General features: G+C 48.9%; 1 protein-coding gene across 1 annotated transcript in view; it reads left to right on the top strand.

The window, feature by feature from the left end:
* The window catches only part of Cacna2d3 (calcium voltage-gated channel auxiliary subunit alpha2delta 3), an 812,900-nt gene that overhangs the window by 604,393 nt on the left and 182,310 nt on the right, over nt 1-26,197 (top strand). Inside the window, 3 exon segments of the mRNA XM_040747790.1 lie at nt 6,720-6,791; nt 8,038-8,118; nt 13,781-13,855. Coding sequence (XP_040603724.1) covers nt 6,720-6,791; nt 8,038-8,118; nt 13,781-13,855 — 228 coding nt within the window.

Below are 26,197 nucleotides of genomic sequence, written 5' to 3'. Positions count from 1 at the left end.
AAAAAAATTAGACACATAGTTCCATACTACACGTACGCTTCTGCTGCTTGGTTTGTTTTTCCCAAATGTTGGGATTTATCTAGATGATGCTCCTGTGAGATTGTCATTTGGGATTTGAAAGACATCAACAAAACTGCCCAGAAAAAAAATTGCTTTTCAATTTAATTATAAATATGTATTTATAGTCTACTGACATGCCACCCCCATGTGATCAGATTATCTATGTATCTATATATATCATCCTCTCATCATGGGGACGGACGGACGAGAGACTCTGTGTTCTACTAATAAAACAAGCAGCTCCTTCTCCTTCCCATTTCCAAATAGCTTTTTAGATCCCGAGTAAAAATGTTAATTAAGCAACATTTAAATATGCACATTCACAGAAAGCGTGTCAAAACTGGCCTCTACTACACAGTCAGAAAGAGGACATCAGAGGTTCTGAGGGTGAATCGTGCAGCCTGAGCCAGGCAGTTGTTGGCATCAGACAGACAAGCAGCCTCACCCTGTCTCCCACGGAAAGCATAGCTTAAATAGATACCGTTGTCACCATGAAGGGGCTTTCACAACCTTGCCTAACTGAAGGCTGCCCCTGTCTTCACCAGGGTCCTGTCCGCATGAAGCACATCCTGTGACACTAGTGTGTCCCTACTGGAGAGAGTGAGTCTTAAAGGACTTGACTTTTCCTGAGGTCGCTGGTTGCGTTCCCAAACTCCACACCAATAAATAACTGTGTTTCATTCAAAATGCCTCGCTTGGTATTCAAAGATGCACACAGCTGTGTTTTTCCGCCTCTTAGTACCATTCCTTTCCTGTCAAGGCAGAAGTTTTTTTGACATAACTAATAGTTAATGCAGTTTGCGCTTCATCTAGGTAGGTATTAAATAACACCGGCTGCCTTTTAAATGTGTTTTTACTGGAAAAGCTTATACTTTGCAAATGGCTTTTTATCTTCCACGGCAGTGTGCCTGCAATTCACATGGACCGCCACTAGATGGCAACAGTGTCCTTTTGCAGAGTGCTGAGTGCTGTTAATTGAAGGTGTTGAAAGAAACAGGAAGCGAAGTGGCTTCATACTTAAGCATCATACCCGAGTATAGCATATCTATGTATGGCGGTAATATGAATTTATACCATAATCTCAGTTAATGTGGCCAGTGTTTTGATCGGCTTCAATAAGCAAAGCAGAGGAAAGGAAGAGAGAAACAGAAAGAAATAGCATATTGGAAGAGAGTAAGTGAATTAGCCTTTGCCCTCGGCTGAGAGCTGGGCTTCCTAGCAGAGTCTGCCATTGTGTACAACCTTCCCTTTCAGCCCCAGCCTCCAGGGCTGAGCAGACCCGCTGGGAGACTCCGCCGAACCCACCTGGCAGTCCTCGAGTGTGCTGCCAAGCGTGCTGCCCTCAACTGGCTTGAATGCCCAGCTCACCTCCTCCCCGGGGGCTTGGCACCACCCCCAGGGCGAGCAGCCGCGGGAGGAACGTACTCTTCCCCTGGCCTCGTCAGTTCCCTCTGGGCGGAGATGTAAAAAACAGCAGGGCAGGTGGGCGCCCTTCAGATGCAGCCAAGGCTGTCCCCAGTCCCATGGAGCACCACACTCAGGGACACCACTCCAGGCCCTGCCCGCCCGCCTGCCCTGAAGATGCTTGCATCTCTGTGCTGCCTGGACAGAGGAGACTCCCAGGATCGCATCTTCCTACTGGAGATCTCAGAGCAGCTCTTGTTCATTGTGAAGATTCTTTCCACAAAATCCCAAGGACAGCAACCATCATAGAACACAGGTGCCAGGGGTGGAGGCATCTAGAGGCTAGAGTCCTCCCTCCTCTCCTCACATCTGCTCTCTTTAGTACTCCCTCTCTGACTCCCACCCTTCACTCTCCTCTCCTCTCCTCTCCTCTCCCCTTCCCTCCTCTCCCCTTCCCTCCTCTCCTCTCCCCTCCTTCCATTCTTATACCTTCCCCCCCTTCTCCCCCGTGGCTGTATTTTAGGTAGACTTTTCTATCTAGGAAGAGGGGACGTGGGTGCCAGACTTGGGTTCTTGTAACCACCCAGCAGAAAGATCATCTCTGCACAAGCTTTGGATAACAAAAGAAAAAAGAAAAAGAAAAGAAAAAGAAATCCTGGAGAATCCAGATCAAATGCCTGATTATAGCCAACCCTTACGGCTTAGGTGGCGTGCGCATGCGCACAAGGAGTTGTCTGGTTGGCTACCTAGCCATGTGAGCAGGGTGAGAGTCCTTAGCTGCTAGGGAACCTTGCGGTGATGGTTGGAGGGTTGAAACGGTTTTATCTGAGGGCGGGGAAGGGGGTGACGTCTGCGGCAAAGAAAGGTACCCAGGAGTGTGCACACCTCTTCCCTGGTGTCGTTTCACGTATCAGTGAGCCGGAGCCAGACAGCTCTCCGCCTGTCAAGCCGGCTTTCAGGAGACACTCTGGGCCTGCCATTTTCACCCGGCGGCCATCAGTAAACACAAGATGCCCACCCCAACCCAAGCTAGAGCAGAAGACGATGCCCTCCTCGTCCCCAACAGGAGACCTGGCACGGCAACCCCTCCTAGACCTTCGTTGGTTTTCCTGCCTTCCCTAAGTGCACCTGGGGCTCCTTGGGGCGCAGGGGAGACAGCCTGGTCTTGTCCCCAGTTACCTTCATCGCAGAGGGCAGAGGACTCAGCCTACAGCTGGGGCCTAAGGAAGTTCTGGAGGAAAACAATGAATAGCAGTGAGGGGGTCAACAGTGAGCAGGGGATCTCATGGTCTTAGTGCTGTTGGGGGGTCGCATGCTAGGAGGGACTGACCACATCCCTGTCCTGCTCCATCCATGGACACTCACTGAAGCTCTAGGAACAGAGGCCTGGCATAGTCCCACAGGCCGTGCACGTGAGTCTGAGTGCACAGTCATAGAGACGCATGCGTGGTTAAGTTGGGGAGCTGACAGGAAGCAGTCAATCTGTTGAGCAAGTTTGTGTTTTATAATCCAGATGTTCATCATTACTATCCATCATTTCCTTTGATACCAGAACGGTCCCCATTATGTAGCGTAGGAAATGAAGGATATGGAATAAAAGTACGCTCGTTATACAACAGAACGCCATAACCAGCAGTTCAGGGGGCGCTCAGAGCTCGGGCAAGTGTAACTTAGCAGCAGCTCACATCAGGATCCCCGCTTAGACTTAATGTGATTTTGCCCAGATGGACCATGGTGACCTCCATCTCCTTCTTCTACCCTTTGGGAAAATGAATGTCAATTCTGTGTCTGTGTTTTTCTCGGAAGCCTTGAATATGAATCCTAGGTACCGGTCTTGCCTCGGCAGCCGCAATAGGTTGGGGACCACAGAAATGCCAGCAACCCCTAGTGAGCGTCAGAGACCGAGGGCGTCTGGCCATGGCTGGCTGCCTGATCTCTGCTTGGGGGGTCTGGATGAAAACCTCTTGCCACCGGCAGCTATTTCCTGGGACGGGAGCACAGACTGCGTTTTGAGCATGAAGTCCTTGCGGTGCAGACAAGCTTTCAGATATTTTCTCCTCCATGACATGTTTCAGATGCACAGAGACCGAACTGGGGAGAGAAGGACATGCTGTTTCCAGAGTCCTGCTAGTTTGTGTGACCGTAAGATGAGCTGGGTTACACGGGAAGCCTGCAGGTTGGAACTCTGGCCTAGCCGGTCTACAAGTGGGGCCACAACCCTTAGAAGAAGACTACACAAGATTGTAGTCCCACACGTGAACTCCGGCCTGCCTGGACTTACTGCATTTCTCTTGTTTACTTGAGGCTGGTTACAAATGAGTGGTTTTAGTACAAATGCAATAGTATAAGGATTTTTTTTTTTTTTTTTTTTTTTTTTGCGCCCTGGGTGCAGCCGATACTATATTCTGGCTTAACATTTGGGAGTCCGGTTCCCCTGATCTTGCATCTATGCCAGGACAGTTACTAGTGATTTATAACTGACCCTTCCAGGTTGCAGGGGAAGGAGGCTTCATTTCTCATTACTGTCAGGGGTGTGTTTTGGTTTCATTGCGATCCACATTGGCATTGCTTGAAATTTTGGTTTGAGTTGCAAAGTGGAAATTGTCCAGAGTTATGGATCAGCTCAAATTAGTTTTTCTGCGTAGCAGCAAGGATAAATCAAGCAATTGGGAAATGGGGTAGGCTAATGCTAAGAGAACTGTTTATTGTGAACACTGGGTCTGCCTGTTAGCCCCCAGTGGCCACCATGGTATACTTTATGTTTAGCAGAAGTTGAAACTGCGTTTCCGTAAACAGTTACTGTACGGCATATACTGGCTGCCTTGATTCTTGGCATAGCCAGAGCTATAAACATTGCCTCGAGTTAGTACAATTTGGTTATTAATATTAGAAGATAAATTACTTATTCTAATGCCTCATAAGTTACTTGAGTAACATGGCAATTAGCGAGAGGTCTCTGAAGAGACAGGACAGTGGGAGAGCCTATACAGAGAAGGCATGGACATAAGTACATAAAGACAGCCAATGTATGTATGCATATGCGCAGATAAATGTATACATACGCACAGGCTTATAGTAGGAGAGGGTTTTATATTAAAGAATGTAAACGTGGGATCAAATAAATCCAAATCTGCAAAGCAGATTGGTAAACTGGGAAATTGGTGTTTCAGTGTTGAGCTCAAAGTCAAACTGGAGGCAGAATTCATTTGTCCTTGAAACCTTCACCTGATTGGATGGGGGCCACACAAATCTCGGGGGCGGAGGGGGGGCAGGACGGGGTATCTGCTTTATTCAAAGTCTGCCTGTTCCGATCTGAGTTAATGTCAGTAAAAGAATCTTGCCAGCCATCAGCCACAACAGTGATTGATCAAACAAGTGGACACACACCACAATTAGCCAGGAAGACACCACAGGTTTCCTGGCCCTTAAAGACCATGACATGTTTGTCTCCTTTTTTCATAGAGGGGTGTAGGCTCATTTACAAATAGATGCGAGATTAGCATGTTTCTGTTGGGAATTTTTCCACATCGGGCAGTTTTTTCTCTCGAGAGTGTCAATGGGGGTGAGATGGGAAAGATCTCCCCGTGACAATATTCCCTGGCTTCATGTACGCTAATTATTAAGATAAGGACTCCTACTTGCAAAGTCTAGAGTGGGCCCTGGAGCTTTGCACTTGCGACAGGCACTCGAGTGCTGTTGTCTGGCTGGCGTATCACACTGTGTAAGCAGCGAGCTCCGTGGGGACCCCGATGATTGGTATGCTGCATGTGTAACTTGCTGAGAACAGGGGAGTGTGGGGTGTGGGGCCGCAGACCTGTAATTCCAGCCCGTGGCTAAGTAAAGGCAGAAGGACCGGGAGTTTAAGTACAGCCCAGCCCGTGTATGACCCTCTCTCAAAGACAGACACATCAAATCTGAAAAAGATGAGCTAAATCCGAGCTCTATGACTTCCGCACGAGGGACTGGAGAATCCGTGTAGCTGGCAGCCGCTGAGATTCTAGAACCGTCTCCTTAGGTGGCCCCTTTCTGAGAAAGAAGCGTGATGGAAGAGCACCTAGTTACTCCACATGGAACTCAGGTCGGGAAAAGTGAGCAGAACACCAAAAAATAAATGCTGTAGCATGAAGATGGTGGCGCCCAGACCTTAGCGAGCTTCGTGGCGGGTGCTGAAGGAAGACAGGGGACAGGAAGGGTTTCTCCCACTGGACTTGTACAACCAACTTGGCTGCACGTAGGCTGTGCCAAGTAAGTCTTTGCTCTTTTTAAATTGTGTTTAATTCTACCATGTACGTTGCTGTGTGACCCGAGGGTGGAGAGAAGAATCCAGCGTCCTTTGAGTGCCTCTGTCGGAGTACCAGGCTGGCCAGGCACTGGTACATCTCATCGTCATGGTGATGTTAATTAGCATGGTTCCACACAAAGCCAGGAGGGCCTGGCTAGTGCAGCTAAGACACTCGAAGCTGAGAATCAGAGCAAAGGTTTGCCTTGAACCAAAGCCTGCTACCGTGCCCTGAGACTCTGTTTCCCCATTTGCTACTGGGGCAGAACAGCTGTTCCTGCCTGTGTCCCTCCCAGCATGGTAGGAAAAGCAGATGTGACAGAGGTCTGTATGCGTCTGCAGGCAGCTGAAAATGCTGCAGGTTTGCATCCTATTTCAGGAGTAACAGTTCCTTTGGAAGCAGTGATTAGCTTCCTCCTGGTGATTTTCAGGGTCAGATGCTAAAGTTGTCTTTTCATTGGTTTGCTTTCCTTTTGGGACTAGCATTCAGGAATCTGAAGGGGTGAGGGGGCTTGACTGACCTGCTTGCCTTGGGGAGAGCTTCTGGATTCTGTCCCCTCCCCAACACACACCGAGGGCATTTCACGAGGCCTCTGATGTCTGAAGTTTCTGATCCTACATTATCGGAAGTGTCTTTAGTACACACACTGAACATAAACATCTGGGGAGTAAAACAGTAAAGCTGACGTGTTACAATAAAACAAATCACTGAAATCTAAATGCGGTTCATCTGAGGCAAAAGAGATGAACACAGATGCATCCACCTGTGTGACTGACAGGCGGGGTTTCCAGCGGGGGCCTGGGACTGTCGACCTGCTCATCAGGTAGAGAGATTCTGCGCTCCCTCCCTGCCAGAGGATCCCCAGGGCTCTTTCTCAGCAGCCTTTGGCTACAAAGGATGCCCTGGTCAACAGGAGGCCTCTGCACAGAGGTGCCCACAGCATACCCAGTAACTGCCTTTCCTCTCTCCAACCAGCTTGCTGATGATCAGGGCCTTGTCCTGATGACCACAGTGGCCATGCCTGTGTTTAGTAAGCAGAACGAAACAGTGAGTATGACGCTGTGCCCCTCCCCCCCTGCCCAGTGCTGGGAGGGTTGTTTCTCAAATATTTTGCATCTAAGCTCTGTAAGCTTTTATGACTCCCTCCGCACCGCACCACCCCGCCCAAGAATTCTGCATGTGAGTTTATTCCTTGTTTTCCCTGACTGTGTGGCCTAGTGAGCCAAGTGGAAATGAGAGGGATGGGTAGAGGTCTTAGCATCCAGAGTAGTCCCTCTCTAACATTTAGATGCTCAGTGACCAGAGGAGGAAAACTCTCAGTCAACTCTTGATTATGGTGGCTGCACCTCTCCTCGGTTACCTTTGATTAATTTCTTGGAACATGGTATCAAAGTACTGCAAAGTGGGATGGTTCACCAAACACTTGTGGATCTTGAGAGTCTGCAAACAGGATGTGTGGAGAGAGCCAGGGCCCCTCTGAAGAAACGAGGGAAGAGTATTTCCTTGTTATTTCTGACTGTGGAACCCAGTGTCCCTTGGCCCATGGTGGCATCATCCCAAGTCACACATTTGTGTGTGTCCCTTTTCCTGCACCCCTGTCTCTCCTCTTTCTAAAGAGACCAGCCATTCTATTTAAGTGTCTCTCTGAATCCAAGATGATTCTTCAGGAGGCCTTTAGTCATGGTATCTGCAAAGACCCTAGCTTCCAAATGCCATTGGGTTCTGAAGTTCTGAGTGAACGTGACTTTGCTGGAACACTATTAAAACCATGCACAAACCCACAAAGCAACAGGCAGCAGCAGTGTGCATGCTCTTCCCAATGACCTTTCTGTTACTGGAAGTTTTAGCATATCACAGTGACCACCTGCCCTGGAAATTGGAGGCCCTGGTCCCACAATTCTGCTTTAAAGAAAATAATTGTGTGTCTCTTTGGCCACTAGGCATCTCTTTCGTGGGTGCCAGTTGGTGATGCATGTGGAAAAAAAAAACAGTTGCCACTGTCTCTCTCCTACATAAAGCTTTGCTAGAAGAAGCAGGTTTGTAAGCAGAGGCCTTGGCTGTGGAACTTCTAGGCACTTGAACACCCCGTGCTTCAGCTTTCAGGAAGCAGGGGGCACTAGAATGCCTTAGCACAAGTATGTTGCTATTATGCCAGAGGCTCCCTTTCTTGATTAGCTATAATTTGAGTTGAAGATGAAACAAAAAGAAAGCCTGTGGAGATCTGAGGTAGTGGTCTCAGAGAAGGTATCAGACAGTAATCCATTGTATTCTGCTTTGTGTCTACTCTCTACAGAGGTCAAAGGGCATTCTTCTGGGTGTGGTTGGCACAGATGTCCCAGTGAAAGAACTACTGAAGACCATCCCCAAATACAAGGTAATGCCCCAGTGCACTCTGGGTGGTAATGCCCCAGTGCACGCTGGGTGGTAATGCCCCAGTGCACGCTGGGTGGTGATGCCCCAGTGCACACTGGGTGGTGATGCCCCAGTGCACTCTGGGTGGTGATGCCCCAGCGCACGCTGGGTGGTGCCCAAATGGGGCCAGAAGCCTTGATTTCACAGAGGTCTGGCTTGAGACTCACCACCACCACAGTCTATTGCCCGCCTTTGCATCATCTTCATGGGTATTTCTTAGTTTCAATAGATTGTTTCCTTACTGCCTCCTCTAGCCTCAGTATAAAGACTTCCTGCAAAACCATGGATTTTGATAAAGGTCCTTGTATCTTTCCTCTCAACGTTGACATTGACATGATCGGATGGCTTTTTAAAAGGTGGTGCAGCGGTTCTTTGAATTCCTATAGAGAAAACTCCTTCGCTTGCTGGAGGAGAGGAGAACAAATCAATAAATGGGGAGGGGGCGGGACCACTTGGGTCCCAGCTCAGTCACACAGAACTGTCCCAAGGGTCCCTGAATGAAGACAGCATGGCACCGCACTGCAGGTCTTGGCGGCCCACTGGGCAGAGGGCTCCTCCCACGGCCCAGAGCTCCGTCCTTTCCCTCTTCTGCAGCTAGCTTTGTGTTCACTCTGGCTGCCAAAGGCTCCCTCTGCTTTTATGAAGAGTGAGGCCGGGCCTGGAATCTACTGGTGTTGACTGACAGGCTCTTTGCATGGCCTCCTTGTCTGATTGACCGAGACTGGCTCAGCTGTTGGTTGGTCTTCCTGACCTGCTAAAACAAGAGAGAAGGAAAAGCCCTATAGATGTCAGGAGGGGACAGCCACCTTCTCCCACCAAGACTCCCAAAACTTGGATTATGTTTCCAGTGCCGTAACAAGGATCTAGCCCCATGTAATCAAGCAGTGTAAATGTCAGAGCCAACAATGGGAAGAGGAAGGCTTCATGGCCTCTGACAAGAGCTGGCTTTTGTTGAAATCCCCAGACCTTGGCATCTGTAACCAGGGCCCAGTGTTTAAGGAAGGCATCCACTCACTGTACTTCAAGTCAATTTTAAGTTCCGATTTCAGTGAGGATGTGTAGAAATCCAAGCACTGGTGCCTGCTTGATGTGTACCAAATGAACCCAGGAAAGATATATTTAAAATGGAATGTCAACAATTACCTCTGCGTCAGTTTCTAAAAATTTCTTTTAATGGGAAGTGGGCTAAGATGTGTTAATAATAAGTAGGTCCCTTTTCCCACAACTTTTTAGCAAAAGAAACTGGGGTACAGAAAGTTTAAATATTTTTGCCATGTTTTGAACCTTGCAAGCCATGAGTTTAGCCTCTAGGACCTCCGGTATCACTAGGATGATGAGAGCAATTATCATAATAGTTAAGACATGATTAAAATAAAATCATAGAAGTAATTAAAAATAGTATATGGTTCTTACCATGTGGTTGGTGTCATCCAAAGTGCTCAATGCCTTTTCAACCTCTCTCACCTAGTAGGGGACCAATAGATCACAGAGAGAGGGGGGAACAGAGGAAAGTCAGTAGTGGGGAGTGACCCAGCATCTCTGGGAGAGTGTTCCGTGCTCTCCCTGGGCCTGGTGGCAAGACTGGGGACGGAGGTGTGGTGCACACTGACCTGAGGCATCTGTCCCTCCTCCATTCCTATGAAGAGCTTTGGGAAAGGCTTGGATGCCAGCCAGGCAGAGCTAGGGGACAACAGGAAAGGAGAGCAGGATCCAGGGCACACTGGCCCTCCTGGCCAACACTCCATGAGGATGCATTAGTGCTGAGCTCTGGGGATTTTCCCAAGGATTGTTCTTTCTCCCTAAGCTTTGTACATTTCCCCCACCTCCCCAAGCCATCAGACTTCCTATAATTTTTATTAAGAATCCCAGACACCTCAGCAATAATTTCCAGACACCATGGCCTCTGTTACCATAACGAGCCACTTTATAATTGGGTTCACTTCATTAGCCTGAAGGCTCTCGGCTTGGAAGGGACATGCTCCTCTCCCAGGGACGGGGGTCTGCACAGCTCCTGGCCTCCAGGGGAGCAGGGGAATGAGCTGTGGATCCAGGGCCCGTTTGGCAGCTCTTTGTGCTGGAAGGTTCTGTGTCCAATCTGTTCCCTGTTACTTCACCCGCCTGAACATGCAAATAGACAGAGAGACTGGCCGTGTTTCAGATGAAACGAGAGTGAGGGATTTCGTCAGCATATTGATTTTTGGCCAAAGCCAAACATTGTCCATTGTCATTTTATGAAGGTTTGATTCTCAGAGAAGACCCATCTGCAGTCTGCAGTGGGAGGTTCCACACTCTCTCCCTCCTTGCAGGTATATTAGATGATCTCTAAGAACCACCAACCATCACACAAAATTTGAATGTAGTTTTCTCGGGGTGCTCCCCTGGGGAGGGGTCTCACCCAGGAGTCTCTGAATGTCAGGAAAGGTTAGGCACAGGATTGAGATGCTGGCTGTGTATGGGGAAGCAGATCGGCTTCCTTTTGGCTCATTTTTTAACTGCTGGCTTCGGTTCTGTTTTTCAGGATCATTAAGATAGAGTTTGAGGAAAGTGGTGAGTGTCCAAAGAGTAGGCAGATTTAACTGAGCACCCAGTGCATGCCTAATGTGGTGCTAAGGTCTGCAGAGGTCCAAGACAAGAGCAGGAGACCCTTCCAACAAAAAGGCCCCTCTCCCAGAAAAGGTGCAGCCCCCGGGTCTTTGAGAAGGGAGACAGAGGAAGGAAGGAGACCTAACAAGGGTTGAGAAACAAGAAGGCACAGGTAGCTCTCTATGCCTTGTGTAAAGGTAGAACTAGGAAAACATTCTTGTGCTTTATAAAAATGAGATGTGAAGGAGGGAGGCAAGAGTCGAGTCGGAAGATAGGCAGAAGGTCCTGAGGCCGGGAGGGCTATAGGTCAGGACGTTACCTGAAGGGACCACGTGCAGCTGGTACCCCAGGGAAAGCCTGTGGAGGAGAGAGTGCTGCTGGAGGTCGCCGGTGCCAGGGGCAGCAGGTGAAGGAGGCAGTGTGGTTGCTTAGGTAGGGGCCAGCGGCAGGGAGACCTGACGGAGAGACTCATGAAACCCATCTCACACAAAAGGGATTTTTCTATGAGTCTTACACAGGAAGGATGCTCAGAATTGCCTTTGAAATTGGTCTGTCTTTGGCACCTAGAGATCGGCTAGGACCAGTTTTTTTTTTTTTTGAAATTGAAGCAATATAATGATGACAATACGAGGAGGCAAGCTTGCCTCTGAGGAATGTCACAGAGAAAGCATGTCATGATTATTCGGTTTGGAGGATTGTGGGTAAAGTGAACAGGCTAAGGAGATGCTTCTGCTTCTAATTGCGGGGGAGGGGAGCCTGGGAAGTCCCAGTGGCACCCACCTAGAGAAGACAAGATGAGAAAGAGCGTAAAGAACTGCCAGTGGATACGTTGGACCGCCTCCAGTGGGAGAGCTCAGGGGGGCAGAGCCCTTGGGATAGCAGAAGACATGGAGGCTGCTGAGGCTCATAGATGGTGTGGAAGGCCAGGTCCCTTGCATCCTCTTCCTCCTCCTCCTCCTCTTCTCTCATATTCCTCCTTTCCTTGTGTTCCCCCATCCCTCCATCCCATCCACCCCTCTGACTTGTTTTTGTCTGTCTGTCTGTCTGTCTGTTTTTTTGAGACAGGGTTTCTCTGTGTGTAACAGTCCTGGGTGTCCTAGAACTCGCTTTGTAGACCAGGTTGGCCTCGAACTCACTGAGATCTGCTGGCATTTTTTAACCACATGCTCTGACGTTTGTCCTCCTGGCTCGTATATCAGGTGGAGGGAGGTAGACATTGAACAGTCGGTGCCTTGACTACGGATGGCACTCTCGTAGATGAGGGTTCTCATTTGTAAAGTTCTGTGTCAGCGAAGAACAGAGCGCACTGAGACCCACAGCACAGGGAGAGGCAAAGTCAGCTGTGTTGGAAGACACTGGCTGCATTAGCTGACTATAAAATACCATTTGTTTGGTCTGATGCTGGGTTTGAATTTCCAGGCAAACCCCACTCTTGCCTTTAATGGAAGAAGTCAATCTCCCAGGGTCCTTCCTGACCCTTCCAGCCCATATTAAACCAGGACTTAATAACGATAATTAATGCCGTGTTGACTGTCTGACATTCTTCCAGGGGACGAGATGAAAGAGACGATAGACATCTCAAAGGATAGGAAATCTTAGGTTTATCTTTCCCGGCATAATGAAATATACTTTTATCATTAGAGTCAAGTAGAATGTTATTAAGACTTGCTGTGCAAGGTAAGACGGGGAGAAACGTCTGTTGCCCTTGACGACCGCAGGCGTATTTGCTTTATGTAATGCAACGGAAACTTTTAATTGCTGGTGTTAAATTCTCTGAAGTTCATTTCACATCACCTTGACATTAAGCTAACAAGCAGACAGGGTCACTCCTGGTTTGTAAACCCTGTTGTCTGGATCGTTTAATAGTATCTGATTCAAGACTGTGAGTGGCAGAGAACTTGAAGACGAAATAAGTAAGGGATCAGAACTGTGAAATGATCTCTCAGACACAAAAATAGAGAATTCTGTTTTCTTCCCTCTCTCTTTTCCCTTGCTCTGGCAAAAGTGGGCTACAATTTCTTTCTTTCTTGAGAGAGAGAGAGAGAGGGGGGGGGGAGATTGAGAGCAGTATGAGTTTTACGCCAGAGGCCGTTTTAATACATGAATGATTTGTAGGTAAATTTATTGTAGCCAATGGGTGCAGTCAAGTGTGTAATAGAAATATTGTCAAAAAGCTGGGATTATTATTTAAATAAGTGCAGTGTTAAATTTGATTACATACTTTTTAAAGCTAATAAAACATTTCATTGCTCCCAAACTATTTCCCATAGTCCCATGTAGTCAGAAAACATAAATTAAAGTGTGAGGCTCCGTATAGAAATACCCAGGCTTTGTGTGGATGGAAGCATCCGGGCAAAGCTTGGCAGCCACAGTAAGACTGAGAAGATAGAAAGGGCTATGGCGCTGGTGGGGACACCTTAGCACTGCCAGGATTGTGGAGAGGACAGAGCAGGAGGGCAGAGTTAGAAATGGGCAGGGGGGGGACAGAGCAGGAGGGCGGAGTTAGAAATGGGCAGGGGGGGACAGAGCAGGAGGGCGGAGTTAGAAATGGGCGGGGGGGGGGGGACAGAGCAGGAGGGTGGAGTTAGAAATGGCTCCTGTGGGCGGGGGACAGTAGGAAGCCTGGGAGTGGGACAGTATGGAAGGCTGCTGTCCCTCTTCCTTATCTAGAAAAGGGAGAAAATACCCCAGCTGAGAAAGCTCTGTTTGCTTGGATATGCTTCCCTTTCCAGAAATGCCCATGACTTTTGTTGGTTTTTCTAAAAAGTTTGTCTTAAATAAATAAAAATAAAGTCATAGGTTATCACTGTGGGGATATGACATCTCAGACTGGGCTGTGTGCTGAGCTTATCTGTGATGGGCTCGCATTGACACCAAATGCCAGGGATCAGTGCCTTGCATTCACTTTAATGAAATATTGTGCTGATAACGGTTATGAATGCCAAGTTTAAGATGTAAATTACTCAGGTCGGGCTGCTTTGTGCTTTGTGAATCTGCCTGGGAGTCAGTTAATGAAGGTTTTTTTTTCTTTCTTCTTACAGTTAGGAATTCACGGTTATGCCTTCGCCATCACAAATAATGGATATATCTTGACGCACCCGGAGCTCAGGCCACTGGTAAGAGAAGTGTCCATTCCTACATTTCTTCAGCTCTGCAGCAATGGTGCCTTGCAACAGTTTTCATTGGAAAACTGCTCTGTTCACCATGCTAAAGAGGTTGTTTGCATGGTTGTAAAGTAGTATTTTGACCCACAGTGCATCAGTGATGAGGAAGAAATCAGTTTCTACCATGTTCTTACATGTAAATCCATATGTATATAGATATATATGTGTATGCATATATAAAAATGTATTTATTCATTTTAAAAGAAACTTGTCAGTATTTTGAAATTTTTCTTTAACTCCACACAGTTTGAAATCCATTGTGATGAATAATCATACTCTAGCCCTAGCCCCCACTTACTGGACATCTGTTTTGATAGAACAAATCAGATACAAGATCTTCGAAAACTCATGCCATTAGGATTTATCACCCAATTACGTCGCCAGGATGCAATGTTCATAGATGCTATTCAACACCTTTATACGGATAAAATGGAAACAGCTAAGGTTTCTCTCCATTTCTCAGCACCTGAGTCATACCCAATAGCACTACCTTTTACTTCCTCCAAGTATGGTCTGAGGCCAATCCAAGAGAGCCCAGGGTCTGCTCGGTAAAAGCCGACTCTCATGAGGAGGTTGCCCCCGAAGCACTCCTCCAGAGGAAAATGAGGACTGTCTCTCAGAGGACAGCCAGAGGCTCCTCAGAAAAGAAGCATGGCTGAGCATCACGGTTCAAGGCCAGTCCAGGCAACTTAGTGAGACCCTGTCTCAGGATAGACGATGTGTGCAAAGGGAGGGCTGTATGTGTGCAAAGGGAGGACTGTATGTGTGCAAAGGGAGGACTGTGAGGCCCGTGGCGGAGCACGTGCCTTGAGTGTACGAGATCCACCATTATGCAAGAGGAAGGGGAAATAAAGAGAGGAAAAAGGGGACTCCAATCCGCTGGTGGTGTCTGCTGTGGATTCTGGAGAGGTGTTGAGAGGAAGGGTGATGTTGCTTGTCATCCTGGGATAGTCAGAATGTGCTGCGAGAATGGCATCTCCCCTAGATTTATGTGCCCTCGGTCCATTTTAAAGAAGATGTGAGTATCAGGAGGAACACAGCCTTCTAAGTTGAGAATACGTAGGACATTCTCTTGGCAACACATGTGCGCGCACATACACACACAGTACCGCCCACAGCAGAAGTCTGCATCCCTTCCCTCAGCGTTAGAGCATAGCACAGCAGCAGAGAGCTCTGCGAGCGTTTGTCAGCCAAGAGCTGTAGGGGCCCACTCGCTTCTCACTTGCATCATTTCTCAGAAACCGGCCATGGGAGAGCCCCGCCATCATCCAACTGCTCTAACCACCATGGTATTAATGGAGTCATGACCGCATCACATGAATCCCATATGCTTGCTTTCAGATGGGCCTGATGGTGATGCTGGATCGCAGTGTGTGAGTGCACGTGCATATGTGTGTGCATGCGTGCATGTGTGTGTGTGTGTGTGCGCGCGCGCATGCGCGCGCGCGCGCGCGTGTGTGTGTGTGTGTGTGTGTGTGTGTAAAGGACTGAATTAACTGATTAGCTGGTTTCAATTATAACTCTGAACTTTTGGGATGTCTGATTAAGAAAGCCACAGATATCTTAAGAATAATCAAGCCTGAAGATACATTCAAGTCTAAAAAGCTTACTGCATTCCTCACCCTAAGCTGTCAAGTGGGGTTTTTTTGGTTGGGCAGAGCAGGTACGAGTGGGTTTGGTGTGGCAGAACATGGGCTCCTGGTACTTACATGCTCCAAACTAGACCAGATCAGAGGTGGTGGCATGGTCAGTCCTGACTCTGCTGTCGGGAAACGAATTGGCTTCCTATTTATCAGCTTCTGAAGGAGGGAGGAAATGGAACCATGGTGAGGAATATTAAACTACACGAAGTACACAGGGATGGGAAAGCCGTGCGATACTTTATTAGGGAGAAGTCACTTACATGAGAAGCCTAGAACCTGAGGTCAGCCACCTGCTGGTCTCCGAGCCTCAAGCAGAACCCCAAGAGAGGAGTGTCCCCTTCCTCCTCATCCTTTGTCCCTGCCTTCTCCCATGTACCTGTGACCACACCCAAACGGACGTGGCCAGTGCTGCGGGTACCTGAGATGTCTCCCTACAGTACCAGATGCCAGAAGCCACCATGGTGGTTTCCTTCTCTTTTTTTTTTTTTTTTTTTTTTGGTTTTTTTGGTTTTTCGAGACAGGGTTTCTCTGTGGCTTTGGAGGCTGTCCTGGAACTCGCTCTGTAGTCCAGGCTGGCCTCGAACTCACAGAGATCCGCCTGCCTCTGCCTCCTGAGTGCTGGGATTAAAGGCGTGCGCCACCAACGCCCGGCTCGGTTTCCTTCTCTTTATAGCATTGGGAATGACTGTCTTCCCCAAGTGTATCCAGTGTCTCCCTAACAATTTATGTCTCCTGGCCACACAGCAAATAGCTTATTGTTGAATCTGTGTCTATTGGGAGGACAGCTGAAAGGCTGGAGAAGCAGGTCCCTCCAAGCGAAACCGTCTGCGCCTGGCCGTGTGAATGCTCACACCCACAGGTCATTGCTACGCATATCATTGTTCAAACGCCGGGACGAGTGGATTTCCCGGAAATAACAGCCAGGGTCCACTTTCCATATGTGAGGTTCTCACTCGTCCAAACACACACCAGATGCCTCTGCTGCCACTGACTCATGACAAGGACGTGGCCAGACCAGTGGACCCTCTGTCCCCGTCGTCCGTCCCTGACTCTGAGGCCATCAGATGTCTAAGAGAGGTTAGGAGAGGGCATGTCACCATTGGGGACGACATGAGTTAGCTTATCTAAGTGTGGTCACTGAGTGCAGGCTGACCGCACGTTAAGTTTTCATTCTCCTTCTAAGTTTAGGGGCCACTAGGTGGAAGGAACACCATCTCACCCAGGTTGTCCTTGTCCTTAACTTCCGATTGTGCCTGCTCTTGACGGAGTAAGTCACACAATTGTTGTGAGACTCACCTTCCCCTGGTGACACTGCTTTAACCATAGTGAGCATTCGCCAGCTTTATTGTCGGAGCAAACGGGAGAATGTTAAGTCAGAAATCCCGCCATGTGGCAGATTCCAGGACATCACGGGGTGGGTGGGGGAGTCACCTTAGCATCCCATCTGTTCTGGCTCTGCTGATCCATGCTGATCTGGGCTTGGCCTCTTTAAAGACCGGGAGGACAGGATAGTGGCAGATGATCCCTGTATCTGAAAAACACAGTTTGGTTATTCCAGAGCTTTTCCTGATAAGCACTTGTGATGCCCTGTGTGTGTGTGTGTGTATGTGTGTGTGTGTGTGTGTGTGTGTGTGTGTGTGTGTGTCAGGTACACACGTGGCTTTTGTTTATTTGCTTGTTTCTGGGGGTTTTTGTTGTTGTTGAACAATAATTTGGACCCACGCTAATGCACGATATAGGCAGCAACTGAGCTATGTAGCTCTGTGTGGGCTTACTATAGGGGGAAAAAGGGGGATGGGTTGGTTTTTCTCAGTTAACATTGTGAAAAAGACTAAAAACCACAGCATCTGTGGCTATTCTAGCTTCAGTATCCTGGCTGCTTTCTTCGCTCTCTGTGTTTTCTGTCCCTCTTCCCGCCTGCCTGCCTAACATGTAGCCAGTCCTCAGAAACTGAATGAAGGGATCCTTCAAACCCGCTGTTTTCAATGTCCCTTATGACAGCTGTAAGTGGATCCCATGCTTATGCTAGTAGCCTGGGGTCTGTCATGCATAGATCTGCCTCGGCTGCACTCTGGAGAACAGCTCGCAGCAGACAGCTGCTAGCAGCTTCCTTGACTGGCTCAGGCAGGGAATCATCCCTCAAGCCCTACTCACCTCCTCTCAGGCCCAGACTTGCAATGAAGTCATTATAAATGGACCTTCCCCTCTGCTCTGCCCAAGGCTGCCAGACTAGCCTGGTGAATGTGAGCGTGGGTTGCGGCCAGCCTGTGGAGAGTGGAGAGAGTTCTCTTCACACAACTCATGTTCCCTTCTGTCTGTCACTGGGGTTGTTCCTGCCCTTGCAGCCAGATGAAAGAAGTGGCTTTTGCTAAATCACAGTACCAATATTTTTCTAATTTGTCCAATAAAATCTTTCCCCCAAACTCCATGTCTGGCTTGGTTTTATCCAGTATTTTCTTTCATCTTGTATGACTTGGGTGTGAATCATGAAATGTCTCCAAAAACAGCTCACCCTAGAATCCGTAACTCATGCTTACTGAGAAGCCATGCTTCCCTGGGATAATCAGGGTTCCCCCTGTACTGTCAAGTGCCCCCCATACTTTACTTTCACCAACTTGTCATTTCTTGATGGCTTCACTGGTGTCCAAACGACAGGTCCTTGCTGGATCCCTGATGGGACTTGTCTTGGTCTGCACTGAGGGCTGAAGTAGCTAGCTGCCTTCCAGGAGATGAGAAGGCCTTTCCACGACAGAGCGAGCTCCTGTCATGGGTGGGGGAGTGGGCACTGCACAACAATTTGGATTACAGTGGATCCCGAGAAATGTCTCCCGTGGAGCAGTAGGCCTGCATATCTTCTTGTGTTCTTCACCATTCATACAGGCAGGCTAAAAATACGTCTATGAGATACTTGGATTTCATTTATCGCTTTTTTAGTTTTCCTTCTCTCTAAAGATGTTTCTTAGAATGGTAAACCCTGGATATATATTTTTTCCTTTTGTTTATCAAGGGATGGAGGGACGACCTTTAGTTTTGCTAGGAGTTTGGTGCTTAGTGTGCCTCTGCATTGTAGAAGATAAAGACATTTAAGCTGAGCACTCCCCGAGGAAGCCTGGACTGTGGACCTGGCCGATCCCTCAAGGGAACACAAAGCAGGTTCCTCTCAGCAGCCACAGCGATGGCAGGGTTCCACGGGGAGCCTTGGAGGACAAAATCTGGGACTCATTTCCGCAGAGATCATGCTGAAATCAGCCAAAATCTGTCTGTTCTGTGTCTGCAGGCCCAGGAGGTGGGGGAAGATGCTAGGGAAATTACACTACATGTGGCATACTTTTACCTCTCTCTCTCTCTCTCTCTCTCTCTCTCTCTCTCTCTCTCTCTCTCTCTCTCTCTCTCTTTCAGTTGTTTTAAAATCTGTTCTCATACAGCTTAGGTTGGCTTTGAACGTCTGCTCCTCCCTCTTCTGCCCCTCTTGTGCTGGGATCCTAGGTCTGTGTTATCATACCTAGTTCATGCAGTGCTAGGATGCAACACAGACCTGCTTTTTTGCATGCTAGGGATAGTTCTCTATCAACTGAACTACACCCAGAGCTCCGGGTTCTCTCCTAGATGCAAATTTACTAGTCAGCCATACTGACCCCCGGTTGAAGAGGTGGGGAGTAGACTACTAAGGCTGGAACACTTATAATCTTTCGCTGCATTCTAGGCCTGTGCAAGGCTCCTGAGATGGACCCTGCTTCAGGGAAGTGAAGATCTGCTGGGAAGCGGTTAGACGTAAATTAAGAGAACCAAGGGCAGTGGGGAAGAGGTAGCTCCGGTCATTAGCTTTTGTGGCTGATGCTCTTACTGCGTCTTTCTGGTGTGTGTTGATCTCTTCCTTTGGGAAGGGCACCATTTCTGGAGCCTTTTACATGCCACTGCTTTCATTCGACAGGTACAAGGGTGAGTGAGTCTAGGGTGCCTTAAAAGAATCCAGAGGCTCCGGAAGGTTGGAAGAGATAAGGATGGACAAGATGAGTTTTTAGAAGCCATCCTGTGCAACTTTGAGCAACGGATTGATAATCTGGAGTGCTCTGTGAATAAGGAAGCCATCGCCCTTGGAAAGCCAAGGCACTGAGGGACCACGTGAGCGTCCCCAGATCACATAGCCAGCAAGTAGCACGACCAGGAGACTTGGCCCAGATCCCCTGGATGGGCTAAGTTCACAGTTGCTATGTCGGGTCCTTAGGAAGTGGGTGCGGCTGAGAGGCCTGGTCTCTGCAGTTATGTGGATGACCTCCAGGACAGCCGTGGCACAGCTGTAGTTAGAATCTGTGCAGCAGGAACTCAGTGTGAACCACAGGATGAGCTGCCTGTGTGGTTTAAAGTTTCCCAGTAGCCACATCGGAAGAGTGAAGAAGGGCACAGGTAGAATTAGGTTTAAGGATAGCATTTTAGCCCCTGTATCTTGCTTTAGCATGTAGTGAACACAAAGATAATTAACATAGCATCTCACATTCTTCCTGTCGTGGTCTGTGAAACCCGAAACAGATTTGACAATTAGAACACGTCTCACCCAGGACCAATATTTTCAAGTTCTCAAGAGTCACGTCTAGCTGTGACAGCTGCAGCGGTTCCACAGGCCTGTGACGTGAGAAGAAGTCTTAGAAATTTCGAGAGCATAGGTGAGAATGTGGATGAAAATAGTGGTCAGTCATGGCCACCCCACCCCTTCTCTGGGCGGTGGTGGCTTGTCTGGCTTCTGATGGGGAAGTGTGATGGCTAGGAATTCATCAGAGCTGGCTGCAAGCCCACGCAGATGGACTCTCTCCTTTGGCTGGGAAGCACTGAGTGTGTCAGCCATGTGGGTTTACTCCTAAACCATGTGGACTTCCTAAACCGAGTTGTGCCGCAGTGGGTGGAAGGCATTGTCCACACTGGGAGTAGCTGAGGTGTCAGGTTATCCCAATCAGGCTATTTGGAGGCAAAAATCATCTGCGTTCTTCTGGAAAACCCAGGCTAACTCTCACACAAGGCCAAAGTCTACAGATAACAGTGTCCCCTCCCTTAACCCTCTATAGGCCTCCCGCCTACCGCGATGCAAATGTAGCTGTTCCAGCCATTGGGTCTCTATATCATCATTCTGTCTCTGTGTTTTATGGGCGCATGGACAGCCCTGTTTGCTGGTTACACTGGGTATAGATGGTCCCCTGTAGAAAGTTACTTAGTACCTGACGTGAGAGGTGGACATTCTAATACATGTGTTGCCTGGTCCTCTCCCGTGGAAGTGACTGGGTACTCTCCCAGCACGAGTAAATATATGCTACACTAATTAGAGGGTGAACCCAACAGCAAGTGAAACAGAGGTTAGTTGGAGACAACATTAGAGTTTTTTCCTCCGTCTAGCAACCTCCTGAAGCTCTGCTAGTGGGTGATGTGAACGGAGCCCGTGTAATTAGGAAAAGTTTACATTCGGTGGCACTTTCAGCAGGATCCTTATAGAATTACACCTGTCCTCGAGCTTTTGCCTGTTCCTTAGAAACCCCAGGTTTCTCCCTGTCCACCTGTCCTGCTGCCCAGAATCTGATCTTCTGTATATGACCTTCCCGAAGCTCTCAGCGCTCAACTCAGAGAAGCCCCCGCCCCCCCCTCCCACTCTCCCTCAAAGCGTGTGCCCACCTCTGTTTGTTTGGGTCACTTGGTGTTGCTAGGGCGAGCACAGGTGCTTAAGTTCTCCATCGTCCTTTGCTGGACTTCGCCACTACACGAAGTAGGTGCCAGTGGGAAGGGTACTGGGGATGATGAGGGTCCCAGCACCGTGTTCCTACAAGCGACGAGAAATGTGGGTACCACATGTGCTCCCAGCCAGACATTCGCTCCTTACTATGTCAGGGCGTTGTGGCTCCTGGGGGGCCGTTCTACCCCGGCCGTCCCTCTGCCCTCTGCCCTTCTGTTTGCTGACATCCCACAGATGCTGCTGACATCAAATGTGGCGCTGGAGAAACAGTCTCGGGCGGTTAGAGGGATGTTTCCGCTTAGGGCATGCTCGTCATTCCATAAAAGCACTCTCCAACAGCAACAGCGTGGATGGCCAAGAAGACCTCTGGGTGTATAGATTAATAAGCATCTTTCTTTCCCGGGGATGGATGGGTGTGCCCGAAGGGTGAGAGGGCTCCCCAAAGGAGATGGGAAAGGACTGGGAGGCCTCACCATCTCCGTGGAACTGCCGACCTCAGGCAGCTCAGGGACAACTTGTTTCTGGTCTTAGGAGGGTGCATTCTGCTGGCAACGTCCATCAGGGAGTATATGGTAGACCATTGTAAACCTTGAAGCAAATACACCTATCCCCCCCCCCCCCCAGCGGCTTGCCCTCTACTCTCTGGCTGCTAATGCGCTGGTGAACACTTACCAGTAGGTGGCGCGCGGGCATCACTGTGTGCCTGAGACCCAAACACACCGTGTCTTGCTGGCCAGTCAGTACACAGCCCCAGAACAGGGATTAGAGACCCCGCTTGGGCTTGGTCTGAATTCACTCTGGTTTAAGAGAAAGAACTAAAGGATTCCTAGAAAGTGTATCTGCTCAAAAAGACTGTGTTCACCAAGGGGGGGGGGGGACTATGTCACCCCTGCAGAGATCTGCCTCGACTTGATACACATTTATTGGCCAGGTGGACACAAGAATCAGGCTTCTCTGCGTGCTTGCTTTGTGCTGAAATGCCACAGGCCCCGTGGGAACTGCTGGGCCGAGCACTTGAGTGGGAATGCTGCAGCTTAGCTCCAGACCTCAGGAATAAAGGGCTTTCCCCGGGAGAGCCTGCGTTTTGCCAGGTGGAGCTGAGCTTAGTGCCTCAACCCCCACCCCTCCAGCCCGCAGCCCATAGGTCCTGGGACCAGGTGTGTGCTTGGATGCTCAGGCAGTAGATGATCTTGGGGCTCGGTTTCACGCTTTAAGCATGTGATGCGCTTTAATACTATCCCTGGATGCTGAAACCGTGGGCTCTGTCTTTCTCTGTGGCCTTCTTGCTCCAGGCTTCTGGAGCTGTCCCCTCCGTCTGTCCTCTCCTGCAGGGTGGAAGCGAGGCCTCCCAACGCTCGCTCGTAGCTACAGGGATCCACACCGCTAGCTACAGGGATCCACACCACTAGCTACAGGGATCCACACCACTAGCTACAGGGATCCACACCACTAGCTACAGGGATCCACACCGCTAGCTACAGGGATCCACACCGCTAGCTACAGGGATCCACACCACTAGCTACAGGGATCCACACCACTAGCTACAGGGATCCACACCGCTAGCTACAGGGATCCACACCGCTAGCTACAGGGATCCACACCACTAGCTGCAGGGATCCACAGGGCTGTTGTAGTGTCAGTCATCCTACCCAGCGCTTTTACAGGAGACCTTCCGTGAAGCCCCGCCCCTGTCAGCAAGGAAGGGAGAATGAAGCTACCAACCTGGGTCTTCAGAGACCCTCGCTTAGGCTCCCCACTCACTGCAAGCCGAGATCTGGAGGGTGAGGGAGAGATTTCCCTATAGACTGCGGGGCGGGGGCTGTGCCAAGGGAGCGGCATGCGCAAAGACCCTGAGGCCTGGAGATGCACGGCTTGCCTGGGATCTCCCCATTGGTTTACAACAGGGCTTCTAAAGCAGTGCGGTGGACAGATTCTTACTGCACCGCCGGCTCCCAGCGACACGGTCAGCACAGACACCTGTCCCTCTCCCTGACATTCTGTGCGTGCTGCATACATCACAGCTGCCTGTGCCTGGGTGAGGATATGCTCTACTTCTCCAGCACCCAGAAGGCCAGTGTGCTGAGGGACGAGGAGCATCCCTTCTGAGCACAGCCGGAGAGTCAACACTCTTCCCCAGGGGGGTCCCTGCTCCTGGGTGTGTGCTCTATGCTGGCTCTCATAGCTCCTGGGGGGGGGGATAAAGCACCCAGTGGTGCCATGCCTGTCAGCACCCTGCTGTGTTCCTGAAGGAATCTCTCCAGTTCTGGAAGGGAAACCTTGCACTGACTGAGCCTGTCTTGAGATCAGACGTGTGCTATGCATGCTTGAAAGGCAGTCTTTCCTGGACCACAGCACATGCCACACTGAGTGCATCTACAGCAGCACCTCTGTGGACACACAGTGTGCGGCACATGCTTTCCTCTCGTCCAGGCCCCCTGCATCTGTGTTCCCATCATTTTTCTCTGCTCCTTTGCTCTGGGCATCTGAGTTTGCATTTACATCCGTTAGGCAGCTTTAAAAGCCACGAGTAGGCCCCGGAAAGGAATCTGGTTTAGAGACAGGAATTTCTGCTGCTTTAATTTTTGGGGTGAAATAATTTGATGAGAAAGAGACTCTTCTTTTTCCCCAAGCACACTTTGACCTCTGTTTTACTAGATTAATTTCATATCTAGAATGCCCCATCTTGGATGATAAATTAGCAATAAAAAGCTCATCAAAATGTAATTACGGGCAATGTGTTGAATAATGATCTCTTAAAAATTCCTATAGATTTGTCTGCACCTCCTTTCCCTAGTGAGGGAAATGAGCCTCAGCTGCTAGCTACTAGCCTGGGCCAGGAATGCAAACCCTAGCCGTGCTTCCAGGCTGAGACACACGTGCTGGTTTCTATCACTGCCGATGCCGTCTCCTTGATCAATCACACTGCTCTGTGGGCTGCACATCTTTATACAATTTAAAGGACCATCTTCGTTGGTAGGGAAGCAGAAACCCAAGGCGGAATGAAACTCTCCCCCCACCCCCCCAACCCCCCACCCCCGCCCCTTGTCTATCTGTAGTAGTTTGCTGGGGAGACATTCATTGGTGGTCACCAGAAAGACAATAACCAGCAGGCCAGCGCAGAGAAAGCCAGAGCAGCAGGCGCAAAAGCCTTCAGAACTGCGGATTGTGGACTCTAAGCCAGTTTGCTTCTCCAGAAGGACAGGGGCCACCTATTTCTGAGAGAAGAGGGAGGAGTCTAATGAGGCTAGGTTTTCCCAGGCATCCTGTCTGCCCTCCCCAGAAAGCTGAGTGGACTATGTCACCCAGCCTGACCCTCGTGGTATGGAAGGGTCCTGTGAAACCTACAGCTGAGTCTGAGGGCAGGATATTCAAATGATATCACTGTGTGAATGCACACACTTATTTGAATAGCTGAAGGACTCGATCATGTGAATGCCAACAATTATTCCTCTGCGTTTACATTTTAGGAAGAGCTTGCATCTGAATCCCCATGAGAGCATTAAATTGCTATCTAATTAGCAGTCCCAAATTATATATATTTAAAAGATAATGAAGGGTCTGAAGGCTGTTGGAATAACTGGTTATACATTTAAATGAATCGCTAGAAATTTGTTAGTAATGTATGCAGTTTTCTTTTATTTCTCGAATCCTTCTTTGAAGTTCAGTAGACCCAACCTCGCAGGGTTAAGTCTGGTAGCAGAAAGATAAAGGCAGATGTTTTTAATTATTGCAACACAAAACTCCCAAATAATTATAAGCAGCTGTCATTTTTACATAATCCTGAATGATAAGACCCGAGGAATGCAGATAAAAGTGTTGGGACCCTGAGCTTCTGGGACACAATAATTTAATCCCATCACACCACTGAAATGACGGCTACACGGCAGAGGAGCCTGCTCTTAATATCTTCCTTAGCTTTTACTGATCAAGTGGAAAGCAAATATATTTCCAAACATACAACCCAGGTGTCATTTCTACATTCCTTGGGAATGTTTACTGAATGAAAGCAAACACCCAAACATTTAGATTACTCAGGCAAGAAAACTGGCTGAGCTGGGCAGGGGCAGAGTTTGCACTGAGCATGCTCAGCTTTGCCTGCCCCTTTGAACTTGAGATGGGTCTACAGTTGTCCTTGTCCAGTCACCTCCTCCCTCCATTGGCTGGCGTACTAGGACGGTGCCTGGTTAACAGTTCTTTGTCTGATAGCGGAAAGCTTTCACTGGATTAAACTCTGCCTAAGTAACTTCTACCCAGAGGCAAAAATGGTGATCTGGTCTACCAGCTCCAAGGATGGAGTGCTGGGTTTAAGAGATTAGATTTGTTGTTTCTTATACCAATCTCTTTCTGGAAGGCTAGAGGCTCACTCATAAGCACAAATGCAAGGAACATTTAACATAGCCACAGTGACTTCCCCACTCTGACTCTTAGCTCTTTATCACTCTGACAAAAATTTCTGGGGGAAAGTCCCTGAAGGGGGATATTTTTGGATCGTGGTTTCAGAGGTTTTAGTCACCAGTGAACTGGCTCTGGTCTGGCTGAGGCTGAAGATCATGGTAGTGGGATCTAGAGGAACAAACTGATTACCTCATGGTGGCCAGGAAATAGAAGAAAATCGAGGAAAGGGTTAGAGATAAGATGTGATGACCAAGAACATGCCTCTAGTGGTCTTTTTCCTTCAGCAAGGTTTGATGTTTCTCAAGCCTTCCGAACCTCCCAAAATTGTACAATACGCTGAGAACCAAGCCTTGGACACAAGCCTGTGGGGGCATTTCACATCCAGACCATAATGTGGACCCAGAGAGGACAAAATCAAAGTCTACTCGGTCAGGTATACAGTTCATAGCGGACTGAGCTGTAGCCAAGTTCCACAAGAGACAAATCTAAGCTATCTGTTAGAAGAAACGTGTATAGACAGACAGACAGGCATAGGCACAGGCA

Source organism: Mesocricetus auratus, unplaced genomic scaffold, assembly GCF_017639785.1.
Source record: "Mesocricetus auratus isolate SY011 unplaced genomic scaffold, BCM_Maur_2.0 Super-Scaffold_100006, whole genome shotgun sequence".
NCBI lineage: Eukaryota > Metazoa > Chordata > Mammalia > Rodentia > Cricetidae > Mesocricetus > Mesocricetus auratus.
Note: the sequence above shows the minus strand (reverse complement) of the source record. Positions and strands in the feature narration are given on the sequence as shown.